Source organism: Apium graveolens, chromosome 10 (assembly GCF_009905375.1).
Source record: "Apium graveolens cultivar Ventura chromosome 10, ASM990537v1, whole genome shotgun sequence".
Classification (NCBI taxonomy): domain Eukaryota; kingdom Viridiplantae; phylum Streptophyta; class Magnoliopsida; order Apiales; family Apiaceae; genus Apium; species Apium graveolens.
In genome coordinates this window covers 210,797,890-210,813,569 of record NC_133656.1, presented here as the reverse complement: position 1 = coordinate 210,813,569, position 15,680 = coordinate 210,797,890, and the positions used below count along the sequence as shown (strand labels likewise).

The window sequence follows — 15,680 nt, the reverse complement described above, 5'->3', positions numbered from 1 at the left end:
AAAAATAATTAAGAAAAGAATATCAACAAGAACGATAACGTCTCTGAGTTTGTAGCTCATTTTACAGGATATGGTGTAACATCTCCGGTGCCACATTATGCAGTGTTACTAGTCTACACAGAAACCGCAATCGACAATGCAGAGCACCTCCAACCATAACAACTCCTTGGCTTAATGTTTTGAAACTCCCACTCTGTTTGTTATGACATACTTGCAATGCAAGATGAAAATCACAGGCAAGTCCCAGGCTACAGCAGCAAGCTAGTAGCTGGTGATTATAACAGAAACAGACCACCTGTTCCTTTCAACTGTTACTGAACACAATTTCAATGCATCAATGAATTTTATTTTTACTGCAAATGAAAATTTAGTTCTAGTGAATCGTTTGCAATCTATTCAAATTCATGAAAATGTGGGGAATTGAGTATGTATTTTATCTTATATTTTCATAAATATAAAATCAACTTCAACCTCTAAAACTAAAATAAATTAGATGTTCTTCTTCTGTATTTTCATTTATTATTTTTTTTAAATTGTGCCAAAGAATTTTTTAATTCATATTTTACTAAAAGAAAAGTAAGATGCTTAAAAAACAGTGACCTCGGTTATACTCATCGTCGTCTCTCTCGATAATCGTCAATTCCATGGCCGAACCTAGAAAACACCAGGTATATTTCTACTTACAGATACTTACAAACTCAATTATTCATGTATGTATATTCAATTATGGATCTGTGTAATCTCGCTAATTTTGTTTAATTTCTGCTAAATCATTTCAAGCACTATGCAATTTTCAATTAAGATGATGTGAAAATTATGTTTAATTAGGTCTCATTGCGTGGTGCAAGTGCTAAAGAGATCACTAGGGATGCGTTACTTGAGAGAGTTTCTCAAGAAAGGGAGCTTCGTAATTTTACTCGAAGAGCTACATCTGCTGCTCTTTTTATACAGGTTTTGTGTCTATTTTAGTTGATTAGTTTTGTGATATTTAGTTGATTAGGTTATGTGATTTTCGAATGATTACGTAAATTGTGTAGAGAGTTTGGAGGAGCTATATTTCGACGAAGATGTTGGCGTTGCAGCTTCAACGAGATTGGCAAAAGCTGATTAGTTGTCACACGAGATCCACGATCACAGCCTCGTGGATTTCTAATACTTTGTTGAGACCGTTTCTTTTCTTCACTACGTGTTTGTCGACTAGATATCGTAAAATTCAGGCTAGAGATGTTGATTCTATGCAGACGTGTTTTAGAATATTGTTGGAGAGCTTAAACTCAACTGGTTAGTTATTTTATTTTACTACTTGAGTACTGATTGTTTTGTATCCTTTATTTAAGACTGTAATTTAGAACGTACAATGTTGGAGATGCCATTTTAATTTTGGTATTTCACAACTCGCAGATGCTCATGTTTTGTTAAACCTTTGTATACTTGTCAATGCTGAATTTATTCAACGTAATTTCTAATTATCTCAAAGTTTATTAAAGTTTTTCACTCATACTATTGTTTTCCTCATCCTAGATCCTCAGAAGAATTTCTGCACTCTAAGCACGTGTTCACCAGAAGAAAGAAGGAAATGGCTTTATCAAGCAAAGAAGCTAATTTCCTTGTGCTTACTCACACTCGCCGAGTGTGACTATACTCGACAAGGGGCTAATGAGTTTGTTCTTCTTACATCTCTAGGAATGCGTTTTCTTGTTATGTTGACCGATGTAAAAGGGTGGAGATATAATTCTGAGAGCAGTCTTCAGGATGCCAACAATGCAGTTAAAGACTTAATTCAGTTTATGGGAAGTAACAGAAGTAATTTGTATGTTTGTGTCAGAAGTTATATCATTAGATTGGATGCTCCTTTTCCACAAGTGACCGGTGCGGGCCTGAACGACGATAAACTATTAATTACAGCCAGTGCAATCACTATATCTCTACGGCCCTTTCATTTATTGGATATTGAGAAGAATGGCTCCTTAGAAGTGCAGCACGCTGCTGAACAGTTTTTCATTTTTCTACTGACTATCCCATGGTTTGCACAACGTCTACCAGCAATTCTACTATCTTCGCTAAGACATAAGTCTGTATTATTTCGTTGCTTGAGAGTATTACTGGTAAGGTCCTTCAGGAATGAAGTATGCTTTGACAAGAATCTTGATGTTGCTGAACTTTTGTCATACACTTTTGTCACCCAGGAATTTGTGCACTTAAATAATGTAGGACAAAAATCAAGAATTAAGAATAAATAATGATCAATCGAACCTTATTAGATAAGTAAGCTTGCATGAAATGACCGCAGAAAATATATCACATGCTGAAGAGTGAAAGTTGCAATTTGCAACTTTATAAAAGAGGACCTGTAATTCCAATAATCTGTTATAATTAAATGTAAGTTTAATATGTTGGAGGAAACATGACTTATAGAGGAGTCCAACCCTGATAGGTGCTCTAATTTATTACACTGAATAACATTATAGTATAATTATAAATAAAAAGTAATATCATAATTCAGTTTTAAATCTTTGAGACCACACATATAAAAGAAACAAAGATATCATTATCTCTATGTTAGACATAGCTCATTTTTTTAATAGTGTATAAAACATGATGCTGATCATTTATCTATTTTTACCTTGTTTATTGTCAACAAACGTTGTTTCAATTTACAATTGCATATCCAGAAGCCGCTGAAATAATAACATGTAAAAAATTATATGTAAAGGTAATATGTTTATGTGTTATTTATTTGCGTTCTGATAAAATAATGCATTAAAAGTTGATGGTTTATATGAAAACTCTAGGATGCTGATCAAAGTGTGGCAGGTGATGGCAGATTTCAAAAGAGAGAATGTTAAAGGAGATTTCCAAGGTGGATCACTTGATGATATCATCTTCATCTAGAATGATGCCAAAAGTTGGTTGGGCTCTTGGAAACATAATATGTCTTACAACAGGCAGTCACCATATAGTTGATGGTCATGGAAACTTCACCCAAGATCTAGACTATGAACTGTACATTCATGTCGTTATCATCCTTGCTGAGGAATTGTTATCTTGCCTTGAGAAAATTGGAGGGTTTAGAAAGGTGGATCAGGATTCCTCTGGTTCTGATGAATCGGTTGAGACGATGCTGATTGATGTGTGCTCCACTAACATGTCTTTAAAGATGTCCTACATGGACTATTTTAAACCTACTTGTCAGCAGTGGCATCTTATGAAACTGTTAACCTTTGAAAAGGATTTTTCCATTCCTAGTATCCATGACACGCCAAGGGACATTTCAGAGTTCCCTGGAAAATGGGAGCTGCTTGATGTTGCATCCTATTATTTTTGTATGCTTAGGATATTTTCTAAACTTCATCCCGTGGGATCATTGCCTCTTCTCAACATTTTATCTTTTACTCCTGGGTTTCTCCTTAAACTATGGGAAGCACTCGAAAAATCTATATTTCCTAGAAATAATCCTCAAGCAGGAAATAATGTAACTAAACCATCCGGAAGCAATAGTGGGAATATATTAGAAAGGAAGAAAAGGCAAGGAACTAAAGATGGAGGAAACAAATGGTTACATGTCTTGCATAAAATGACTGGCAAGTTGAATTCAGATTTCGATAATATGAATCTAAACAATGACAGTTCTACTGCTGATCAGATTGATGAGGATTCTATAGAATTTTGGGATGTAGAGACTTTAAAATGTGGTCCAGAAGGCTTATCAAAAAGTTCCCGTTGTCTTTTTCATCTCTTCTGTGCTACTTATTCGCACTTGTTGTTAGTTCTTGATGACATTGAATTCTATGAAAAACAGGTACAATAACTCTCACAATTCTTTTTTTGTTCCTGATGTATAGTAACTTTATGACTTCAGCCTTCTTTAATGAAAGTCTTAAATTAATCTACAATCAAACTAGGTTCCCTTTACTCTGGAGCAGCAACGGAAAATTTCATCAATGCTTAATACACTAGTATATAATGCCTTGTCCCACAGTATTAGCCAACTGAGTAAGACTTTTATGGATGCTGCCATACGTTGTCTACACCTATTGTATGAAAGGGACTGCAGGCACCAGTTTTGCCCTCCATCTTTGTGGCTATCACCAGCTAGAAAGAATAGGCCACCAATTGCTGTCGCTGCCAGAACTCATGGAGTTTTATCTACTAATATTAAAGCTGATGACTCTTTGGCGGTTCCAAGCACACATTCCGTCATTACGACTACTCCACATGTATTCCCATTTAAAGAAAGGTAAGTATGATATTAAGTGCTGAACCTATATGCATTTTCATGAAACATGTTTGTGAGCTAAAATTACATGCCATACATTGTTTGCTTACGAGACTCTGCCTGGAATTATTTTTTATTTTGGTTACAGCCAAATGTGATATTACACTGTTTTTTGGAAATTGTCTGTAATAATTTATTTTTCAAATTTTTGTTGCACTATCTGTAAATTTTATCCTCTCACCCTCCCCCCAAAATTCCAAAAAAACACACACACACACACAAGAGTCGAAGAATTTTTAAACTGCTCATTTATACCTATGATATAATTTTTGTTTAGCAGAGTTCAGATGTTCAGAGAATTCATTAGCATGGACAAAGTATCTCGAAGAATGGCTGGTCAAGTGGTAGGACCTAATTCACAAGCCATTGAGATCGTTATTCGTCGTGGTCATATTGTCGAAGACGGATTTCAACAACTAAATTCCCTTGGATCAAGGTTGAAGTCTAGTATCCATGTATCATTTGTTAGTGAATGTGGTCTTCCAGAGGCTGGCCTAGACTATGGTGGTTTATCTAAAGAGTTTCTGACCGATATAGCGAAGGCTGCATTTTCGCCAGAGTAAGTTTAAGGTAGCACTTGTGTTATCAACTGCTGTCTTATTTTCTTCTCTTGTGCATTTGAATGACTGTTTAATACTATTTGTCTAAGCTATGGGCTATTCTCCCAGACCTCGGCTTCAGATAGACTTTTGATCCCTAATACAGCTGCAAGGTTTCTAGAGAACGGTGTGCAGATGATTGAATTTCTAGGAAGAATTGTTGGGAAAGCACTGTATGAAGAAATATTACTGGATTATTCCTTTTCTCTTGTTTTTGTTCAAAAGCTCCTAGGTCGCTATAGCTTCCTTGATGAATTATCAACACTTGACCCAGAGCTCTACAGGAATCTTATGTATGTAAAGGTGAGCCCCACATCAAGCTAAATAATGTCATAGTTCTTAAGATATTTTCTTTATTTCCTTTCTGCACTAGATTTTACGGGTCAAGGAAGGATCAGTTAGTGATCATGTCCCATTTGATTGATATCAGTAACCTTTAGAATATAGTAACAAATTTTAGCCTTGCATCATTGTCCTTGATACACTTTCAGTTCATCACAAAACTTAAATGATATAATGAGTTTCACATTGGTCTCATGACATAAAAAAATGTGTCACTTGCATTAAAATTCATATATTCATATCATTAGACAGTTCTAATATGTTTGTTCAGACAAGTGCAAATGTAAGTTCTTGTAATGCAATTTTTTAATCGAAATAATTTATAATTATTCACAGAAATTCTGCACCCTCTAGCTGCATATCTTGTTTCACGCCTGACTAGATAGAATTCTTGTACAGTTTTTCGGATTACACTTTCAAAATTGTTTTTAAACAAATTATGTACATCATTACCTTTATGCGGCACATTATCAACGTCTCGAACATATCCATCCAATAAGTAATACCAGGTTTTCTTTGGCAATAATATTCATTTTTGTTAACTAGTTTGGCATGTTCCTTGACGAATTGTGTATGTGTCCGGTTGGCAAAGCATGCTTAGGTGTTTTAATTATTTAATTTAGAATCTTGAACGATTTGAAAGTTTGCGGTTGAAATTAGCTTGGACCCCAGAGACTGCTTAAACATCTATCTTAGCGGTTATAAAATCGTACAAAAATAAATGGGCCATCTTGCTTCTAGCAGGATGAATTATTAAAGAAAACTGAAATAGTCGGATATAAACTCAAATTTGTACCTTTTGGTGATTGTTGTCGAGTTTATTGTGTGGTAGAGGAGGCTTGCGTATGTTCACCCTAAAGAAAAGTGCATTATGTCATTGTTTAAATGAACATTTGCTGAATTATACATATGAGGATTCTGTGAACTTGTGGGAAGTAAGGAGTTCATCTAAAATATTTGTATTCCGCAAGGTCAGCGGTTCAAAGCCTGGAGACAGGTTTACTTGTTCCCGAATGACAACTATTATATGATAATATTGGTGTTTAAGATTATTTTTTTAATGTCCCATGAAATTTTAGCTTTAAAAAGATTCATTAAGCTCAAACACGGTTCTAAAAATCGGCAAAATCGCCGATTAATCGTCCGGGGAATCGCTATACGGGAGGTCACCGATCTGATACTGCAAAAACGGTCAAAAAATCGTTTTTTCACAAAACGGGTCAAAATCGGGTTGACATCGGGTCAAACTCCGAAAAATCGGATGGCATTCAACTGATATCTAAAGCTTTTTGATCAATTTTCACAAATCAAACCCAAGATGTACATATATGTGTGTATTGTATATTTCTTGGTTGCATCGGAACGAGAGGTTGATATGAATATACGAATAGATTGTAAAATCTTGTTGAATTGACTTTAAAGCATTACAAGAAATGATTAGATGGTTTAGAATGGTTTGTTCACATGTGTAAGGGTAAGAAGACGATGGGCGAGAGTGATGAATTGGGGAAGAAAGAGTAATGAACTGGGGTGGGGGAGATCAAAGATGTACGCATCGGCTTGTTACTGGACTAAGTGGGACTAAATTAGTGTAAAGATGACATGTGTTACATTTGTTCGAGCCCGATGGCCCATGTAAACCCATATCTTAGACTGCTAGGATATTATCTGTATATACGCTATGTTTATAATATATTTGATAAAATATATTATAAAATTGTACCCGATTTTTGCTCCGATTAATCATTCCGATTAATCCCCGATTTACCGATTAATCTCTAATCGGTATCTCCACCGATTTCCGATTTTTACAACCATGAGCTCAAAGTATAATAAGCATTTTTGAATTTTATAAATATGATAATCATTTCATAAACAAGCTTATAACATACATCTTTTGGACATTTATCCATACTGTTCTTCTGTGCACCATTCTGCATATACATAGATTCTTAGTACAAGCCTATGTCATTTTTGCAGCATTATGATGGTGATGTCAAGGAACTCTTTCTTGATTTTACTGTTACTGAAGAGGCATTTGGGAAAAGACAAATAATTGAGTTAAAGCCTGGTGGAAAGGACGTGTGTGTGACAAATGAAAACAAATTGCAGTACATTCATGCAATGGCAGATTATAAACTTAATCGGCAGGTCTGAAAGTTTTTCTGCAATTTTTTTAAACATTGTACTTGTCCTGATATATCACAATACTTAAATGCAGGTACTGTATTTATCGAATGCCTTCTTCCGAGGATTATCAGATCTTATATCTCCATCTTGGCTGAAGTTGTTCAATGCAAGTGAATTTAATCAGGTAATTTCTTTGACATTAAAGTGTATTGTTAAATTAGGGAATAACTAGTTATTAGATATAATTTTGCTTGTTTCTAGATGAATGAAGCTATGTCTCATTTGATTATCTTGTGATCCGTTATACTTCTATCAGTTTTTTATCTTTAATTTTTGCAATTAAATAGTGGTAGGATCAAGGACCTTGTCCCAATCTCTTTCCCAGATGTATCAAGTGATCTATTTTTGCAGTTGATGAGATTGTGACAGTTTACTTATTCCAGTCCTTCAGATTGTTTTTCTTATAATTTTGGCCTCTTTTGTAAACTGTAATGATGAAGCTCAAAAAAATAGTTCAAGTTGGAGTTAATTTTTATCTTTAAAGCTCACTCATAATCTGTTATACTCAAGAGTCTCAAGTGCGATGGATAATCAAATTTGTTTTGATAATAATATACACTCATACATAATACCCCCATAACAAAGCAAACGAGGAGTCTAAGATATATCGAAATAAAATCATAATTTTTGAGTATTCGATTAAGGTGAATCTAAGGTTTAGAAAAGTATAAATTTAATACATGTTATTTAGAGGTAGATAATTTTTTTTAGAGTTTTATTATTTTATTTGTTGAATATTATTATTAAATATGTAAATTTATGTTAGATCTGTCCATATATTATACGGGCTGGATCAATTTAGAACTTAGCTAATATTAGAATCTTAGAACTAATATTAATGTTTCATGTAATTTTTCTTTTTGTTTTTAACATAATATATATTTCAAGAAGTCATTGTATATGTGCACAATATGTTTTTTAATACATATTTTCTTCTCATGTTTTAACAATAAATATTATAAATATATATACAATTCTTTCGCAAAATATAATTTTTCTTTTACAAATGACCACAATGTTTTCTTTGTGATCTACATATTAATTTTTTAAGGAATGCAATATTTTTATGATTATCAGGATATTTGTATGTTCCTTTCCCTGAGTCCCTGGTGTTGGCAGATACAGTCTAAGGTTATCACGGCGCCAAGTTGACCCTCGACGCCCGAGTACCTTCGTGAAGACTAGTCGACAAGTCGCCCGACTAGTTGTAAAAAGTCGACAAAGTGTTCATTATACATATAATTAATAGATTTAATATATAATATATTTGACATGTTAGTTTTATAATTTAGATCAAAAGTAATAGAATAATAAGTTCAAAATAAGCATGGTACATCACAATTATGGTTATGAAGGCCCTAAGTCGGGTTACGAGACTCTTGGGTGACCTTCACGTCAACTAGTCGACAACAAGTCGGGCTTGGAGACTCTCAGCGGCTGAGTACCTTCATATCGACTAGTCGTCAACTAGTCGTCTTCGTGATATCCAACATCTAGGAACCAACTATTCCCGAATACAATCAGTTTGATGATATCTCCTAAGAGTTAAGAGTTAAGAGCTAAGAGCAGGGATTCTGGGAGTTGTTCCTGATTCAAAGTAACTAAGTAAAGGTAATTCGGTTCAAGACCAGACAATTCTTTTTTAATCCAGTAATTACGAAATAAGAATCGATCTCCAACAATTTAGACATCTTAATTTGGGGGGGGTGCTGATTTTGTGTTTTCGGAATCTCTTGAGGAAATCTAGAAAACAACTTTAATCTAATAGTAGAACTCTGAATAGAATACAAAGGGAAATTTTATATATGTAGAAGTCTAAACTACTTTTCAAATTGAACTTATTATCTAATAAGTAATTATATTATTCCATTTTTAAAACTAACAAATAGTCCTAATTATTGGGCTTCCAAAGCATCTTATATAGCTCTCAAATAGTCTCTTTGTCCTTTTCATTGCTTGTCGTGCATCACACGGCTAGAGTTGTGAGAGTACCTTTGCCACCACTCTGTTATGATCCATTTAAGGCTTTCCTCTAACTCTAACATCTTAAGATGTTAAATGAGCTGATTAGTTAACATGGTATCAAATCTCCAATTTGTTTAATTTAATTGTTTGCTTGCCTGTTTGGTGCAGGGCAATATCTAAAACTTGGTTACTTAAGAAATTACAAGACGTGCTGCTGATAATTGTGCTTTAGAACAAACTTGTCTTTACGATATTCTAGAGCATGACTACACAAGTTATGTTTTGTTGTATTATTAGTTGATGTCTATTGATTAGACATGTATATATATTGGCGCATGGAAGATTGGCATGCATACATTTAAAACAATTCTTATTACTAAGCATTTGAAGCGTGAATAGTTTTTTTACCTGATATGAATTATTAGTGATCTGAATACCAATTTCAATCTGCAGTTGCTTTCTGGCGGAAATTATGACATAGATGTTGATGATTTACAAAAAAATACCCGCTACACTGGTGGCTATACCGAAGGTAGTCGGACGGTTAAGTTGTTCTGGCAGGTAAACAATGGGTATAAGTTTTGTTGTTCTACACAACTTAATTCTGATTGGCTAGTGTACCGTCCTTGAATAAATAAAATGGGGTTAATAGGCTAATTGAACCTATGACCAACTTGCAGGTGGATCATTGAAATTAAAAAGCTTGCTAATGGTACACTGAACTAGAATTAACTTGTTATTTAGTCATTGAACATTAAAAATTTGGCACAAATATTAACTCGTTTTTGACTTTTTAACGGAATTCGTTAGTTGTTTTTAGTTTTTTTTTTGTTTTTTTAAAAAAGATTAGTTATTTTTTTTCCTAAATTAATTAGTTTATTTTTTTTGTTGCTAAATCTAGGTTTTTTTTTGCGAAATAAATCAAGGGAATTTACCAAAAATACAATTTTTTGTAAAATTATTTGCGATTTTACCAACTCCTAAAAAGATTTGCTAAAATACTATTATTACTCTGAAAATATTTGCAAAAATACGATGTTGCATAATAGGTTGCAGTTTAATTCAAATTGTGTAACTGTTTGTTTATGTTGCATTCCGAGTTGCATGTTATGTTGCATATTAGGTTGCAAATATGGTTGCAATTTGCAGAACGTACTTTTGCATTTTTTTTTATAAATTCAAGTTGCAAACGTGGTTGCAAAAATGGTTGAACGTATTTTTGCAAATATTTTAAAAAGTGATAGTATATTTGCAAAAAGTTTGTAAAACTTGGGTATTTATGAAAAAATCCCATAAATCAATTAGTTTTGGTTTGTTTATTTGCTATATAAATTCATTTATTTTTTTGCTAAATGAATATGTCAGTGTTTTTTTTGCTAAATTGATCCATTAGTTTTTGCAAAATTATTCACATTTACATATTTTTTTTGAAAAAAGTACCTGTAAATTTTACGAAATTATAGATTTTATGAGATTATAAATTTTATGAAATTTGTAAATTATAGATATTACAAAATTTGAAATTGGAAATTACAAAAGTGCCCTATAAAACTTGAAAATATGTAGGTGTTTTCCAAAAATTTACTTGCCCCAAAAAAAAAATCTTCCATCTAAGAACTAGGGTCGACGGCAAGAAATTATGATTGCCTTTACCTAACTGCAAGTTGGCGGTTAGTTCAATTATGATATGGCCGCCTATCAATATTATTTCCGTTCATTCCGTTAGTGTATGTTAACGGCATGTTAACGGTAATTACTTGAATGCAAGTTTTTTTCAATTTGTTTAATTTAAATGTTTGCTTGCCTGTTTGGCTGGTTCTTTACCACTCTAATCTACCTCTGTTTTAGGATGGAATATATATACCCCAAAATGGGAAGGTAAACAAATAAAATATGACTTGTGTATATCTCAGTCAGTTTTCAATGCAAATAGTTTAATGTGTTAGAGCCTTAAAGAGCAACTGTTGGCTTCTGGTATAATCTCACAGTCTGAGGATATTTTAAGAGGTACACTATAATGGTCTGATTTCATGTTTTGTCATTACAAAGATTCATAAGTTTCTAGTCACCTTACAATAATTTTGGTCAAGTAAAAGAGTAGCAGGGAGGGTAACGCGGGCATGTATGTATCAGTATCACTGCATCTTGCAGTACACCCCTTAAATTACCAAAGTGAGAAACATAAATGTACTGCAATAATTTTGTTTCGTCTAAAAAATCTGCTATCATATAGTTGATGAGGAGAAGATCTGAGATCTACTTTTTCTCTGCAAATTTGTTCTTTTACAATCTACAAGAAATTGTTTGTTGAATGAAATTGTTTGGGCCTCTTATATAGACTTGCTCTAATAATTAAGTTTAATCTGTTTGCATCATAGGTGTTGGCGGGGTTTGAACCTAATGAACGATGTTTACTTCTTAAATTTGTGACAAGTTGTTCTCGAGCTCCTTTACTTGGGTTCAAACACTTGCAGCCAACATTTACAATTCACAAGGTATCATTTGGTATCTTCATCTCCCTTGCTAAGAGGATAAAGCTTTTGCAAGCCTATATATTTCTTGTTTTTCCATATAAGTATGTAGGGGCAATATGTAAGGTGTTCCTGGAAGTATTTCACTATCTGAGTCATTAATCAATGTTTTTAGATTTGTACATAGCCATCTCTGTGCTTGTAAAATAGTTTATAATACCACGGTGCCCTTGCACGGATTTAATAAACATTTAACTAATACACTGATAGATACTTGTATGATAAGTTCAGATGTTATATGTGCAATTGAATTCGGAATGTTGGAAATATATAAATCTAAGTATACTTTTGACATTTCATGGCCCAACTAACTAAAAAAAATGTTTTCAAGTTGGAGAGGGTGGTAAATATTCTATGTCTAACGACGAAATTTTTTAAGATATGGTTGTATCCCTGATTTATTAGTAGGTAACATGATTGACAATTTTTAATATTGGTAGATGTTTTTCCCATTCGTACAGTTGAATACCGGAAACGAGGGTAATCTTTAATCGAGTTGCATGAGTCGTTGTCCTCTCCATGTCCCGTATACTATGCTATGTCCCGTATGTTAACGAATTAATCATCCGCAGCCCAAAGAAAATCCTTAAGGTTAGCTACAATGAAGATCTTAATCAATAAAATTACAGGCATACATGTGTTAGTAAACATGACAGCCTGCTTCAGCTGGGAGGGGGGGGGGGTACTTTGTTTTTGCTAACTAATTTTTTTTCCTGCTAAATTGGGGGTGGGGGGGGACACCTTATTCGTTGCTTGGTTGAGTTTTTCCTCTGTGCGAGAGACAGGATAATAGAAAAACAAGATTTGTTAATCTGAACTTATAATCTTTACCACTCGTCTGGCTCTATCATTTATAAGTGCACCCTTCTTAATCATGTGTACAACTTCTATTTTTAAGCGACAAATCTAACTGTTAGAATAATAATAATGTAAGATCTTGTAAAGGGCCTTCCTCTAACACCTTCAGGTTTTAGACAGAGTGTTTCCTGAACGTATAATAGCATTCAACAGCTTTGACTCTTTACCGGACTGTTGGTATAGCTGATGTGTATTTTTCTCTAATGTAGAAGGTTGAAATACCAAAGCTCTTCTATTGTGTTGCATTCCTCTTCAGATATAATTAAAGTTTCATACACTCGAAAAGTTATTGTAGAAGTTAACAAAGCAAATTCTATAGGTAGCAGGTGATATGCCTCTATGGGCAGCTATTGGTGGACAAGATTTGGAGCGCCTTCCATCAGCATCGACATGCTACAATACTCTCAAGGTATATATCTATCCAACTATCTAGATATTTTGGAGAAGGGTTTATTAAAATTTCAAAGCCTAAGAACATACACGAGAAGTTTATTGTCTATATTACTTGTAGAATTTGAATGTTTGGATGCTTATTTTGTCCTATTAAATGGATCCAGCTTCCGAGCTACAAACGTTCGAGCACTTTGAGAGCAAAGTTACTCTATGCTATCAAATCTAATGCAGGATTTGAACTTTCTTAAGATATGGACTAATATGTGATAGGCTGAAAGCTTTGAGGTAAACATCTTCTTTCTTGAGAGTTGAGTGTATATCCTATGTTATACTAATATACTATTTTTATGTATATTGTTGTAGAGAACAGTACATACACTTTACAATAACAGATGCTTGTAAGAAAAGTCAGTAAAAAACAATCACAATTACTTGCAAATTTCATTTTCTTGTCTTTATCATCCGTAAATTTTATGATCCAATAAACTTTGCATCTTAAAGACTACCATGGCATGTTTTGGTAAAATACTAAGCCAGGGAATTCTAATTTTTTTCAACTCAATTGTGGGATATGATAATGTTAGGAATTAAGTGATACATTGTAAATTTTTGTTTAAAGGGACAATGATATATTTAGTTTGAATTATATGAAGGAAAACCTTTATGGCTGATTTTGCAATTCTAGAAGAAAGAATGACCAAAATACCTCATTTTGGGGGTCCAAGTAATATATGATTATTATTTATTTATATATTAGATGATGACGATGATTATAATATACTACTTAACTATTTATAACATTTACAAGAATCTTTAGGCAAATACATCAATAAGTTTTCAACTTAATTATAATATTTAAATCAGATTCCGCCATTGCGTTCAATTTGGAATTGTAGTAGTATCTGTTACAAATTTATTATGAGATATAGTGATATACAATAGTAATCATGTTTTAAATATAGTATGGGAGGGATAACCAAAAAACAGTACTAGGTGATGACATCATCAAAAGAGCCTTTTGGCTTTTAATGAAGGTTATGGATTTATTACTCTACTTAAATTGTGTAAACTTAATAATTTTTTTGAAAGCTACCTCAAAAACAACTTTCTTTTAAATAGTGTAGAATTTTACATACAAAGTTCCTGAAATTTTTGAAGTTTGTTTTTAGGAAGTGGAAGTAGAAGCCCTTTCAAGCATAGACTGCCGAAAACTGGTTTGGAAATTGGCATTGCAACGCGGAGATGTTTCAATTGTATTAGACTACCTGTCCAGCAGCCGGTTTTCGTCTACTTGAATGCAATATTATATAACATATGTATGTATTATTTTTATATTTGTGTAGGAGTGGTGTATATAGTCTGAACAGATGAGATTTGGCTTGTTTTACTTCTGGCCTTCGCTTAGTAATCCGGGTTATCTGAACAATTTCATATTTGAATATTGGCACATTACCATCAATAGTTAGGCGCAGGAAGGAAATAATTAACCAAAAGAAAGAAAGACAAAAGGTTTAAAAAATGATATTTTGTGTCAATGAGTCGGAGGCAGCATAATGCTACTTATTTCTGATTGCCTCTCAAAAATTTCATCAACTTTCTAAATTTCAGGTGGTGCTCCAAGAAGAAATTGTACTCGTTTTATGTCTTGTGTGTGTCTTGGCTAATCTTTTAGTTTTTGAATTAGATTTAGGAAGAGTGTTAGTTCTTCCCGTTTTATAGTCCGTACATGAATACAATCAATCTTTCGTTTCTCCAAGTAAACAAATATTTTTGGACTTTGAATCTTGCACTCTTTTCTTTAGGAAGTATTTTTTTTTAAGACACCACTCCAGAGAGAGAAGCTGGTGCAAATGTTGGCAATTACTTACCGCCCGTCACACCTTGGGAATTGGTTTCGCCCGAAGCATCGACCAAAGATGTAAAAGAAATCAATCATAAAATTTAGTTAAATTCTGATAACAAAAATTTGAATAGCTTTTTTAATTATTTATTATAATAATTAAAAATATAAGAATACAAATTAAGTTAATTCAACCTCACGGAGTCACTACTTATCTATAATATACCATTATATTAACCTAACTTAATTTTTTTAAAAATTTTATATATTTTTTTAAAAAAATGAATTTAATTTTGTTCATTTAAAATTTTAAATGATATGATTTCATAATAATTATATTAGTAGACGTATATGTTCGTAACTTTTTAGTACATTTAAATTTATTTAAAGTGATAACATTGTAAGGAGAGAAATGTTATTATAAAGAAATTATTATTTTATTGAGGATAAAAATATAATGTCTTCATTATGTTGGTTTTGGTTTGACATTTTTGGTACACGCACACGAAAGTACATGGATGAATTTAGTGTCGGTTTTGGATTTACACCTGGGTACACGATACGAAACGAAAGTACACGAAATAAATAAATTTGTAAAAATTATATGAATACGTATATCTTACAATAATATATTACATATAAGATTTACAGAAAATAGATTCAAATTTAAATTTCATAAAATTTGA

At 32.9% G+C, this 15,680-nt stretch overlaps 1 protein-coding gene across 3 annotated transcripts; it reads left to right on the top strand.

The window, feature by feature from the left end:
* The first annotated feature begins 519 nt into the window (after positions 1 to 519).
* LOC141690111 (E3 ubiquitin-protein ligase UPL7) lies at positions 520 to 14,585 on the top strand. 3 transcript variants are annotated; one of them, XM_074494756.1, is made up of 15 exons: positions 520 to 668; positions 829 to 951; positions 1,038 to 1,281; positions 1,522 to 2,105; positions 2,825 to 3,799; positions 3,903 to 4,237; positions 4,557 to 4,835; positions 4,926 to 5,178; positions 7,198 to 7,368; positions 7,439 to 7,531; positions 9,826 to 9,933; positions 11,751 to 11,867; positions 13,081 to 13,170; positions 13,319 to 13,439; positions 14,324 to 14,585. In XM_074494756.1, exons 1-14 carry the CDS (start codon positions 645 to 647, stop codon positions 13,400 to 13,402), a joined length of 3,480 nt encoding a protein of 1,159 aa, XP_074350857.1. In that variant the 5' UTR covers positions 520 to 644; the 3' UTR covers positions 13,403 to 13,439; positions 14,324 to 14,585. The 3 variants fall into 3 exon arrangements, with proteins under 3 accessions (XP_074350857.1, XP_074350856.1, XP_074350855.1); XM_074494755.1 differs by having other exon boundaries at positions 4,554 to 4,835; positions 14,328 to 14,585; XM_074494754.1 differs by having other exon boundaries at positions 4,554 to 4,835.
* Positions 14,586 to 15,680: the final 1,095 nt, after the last annotated feature.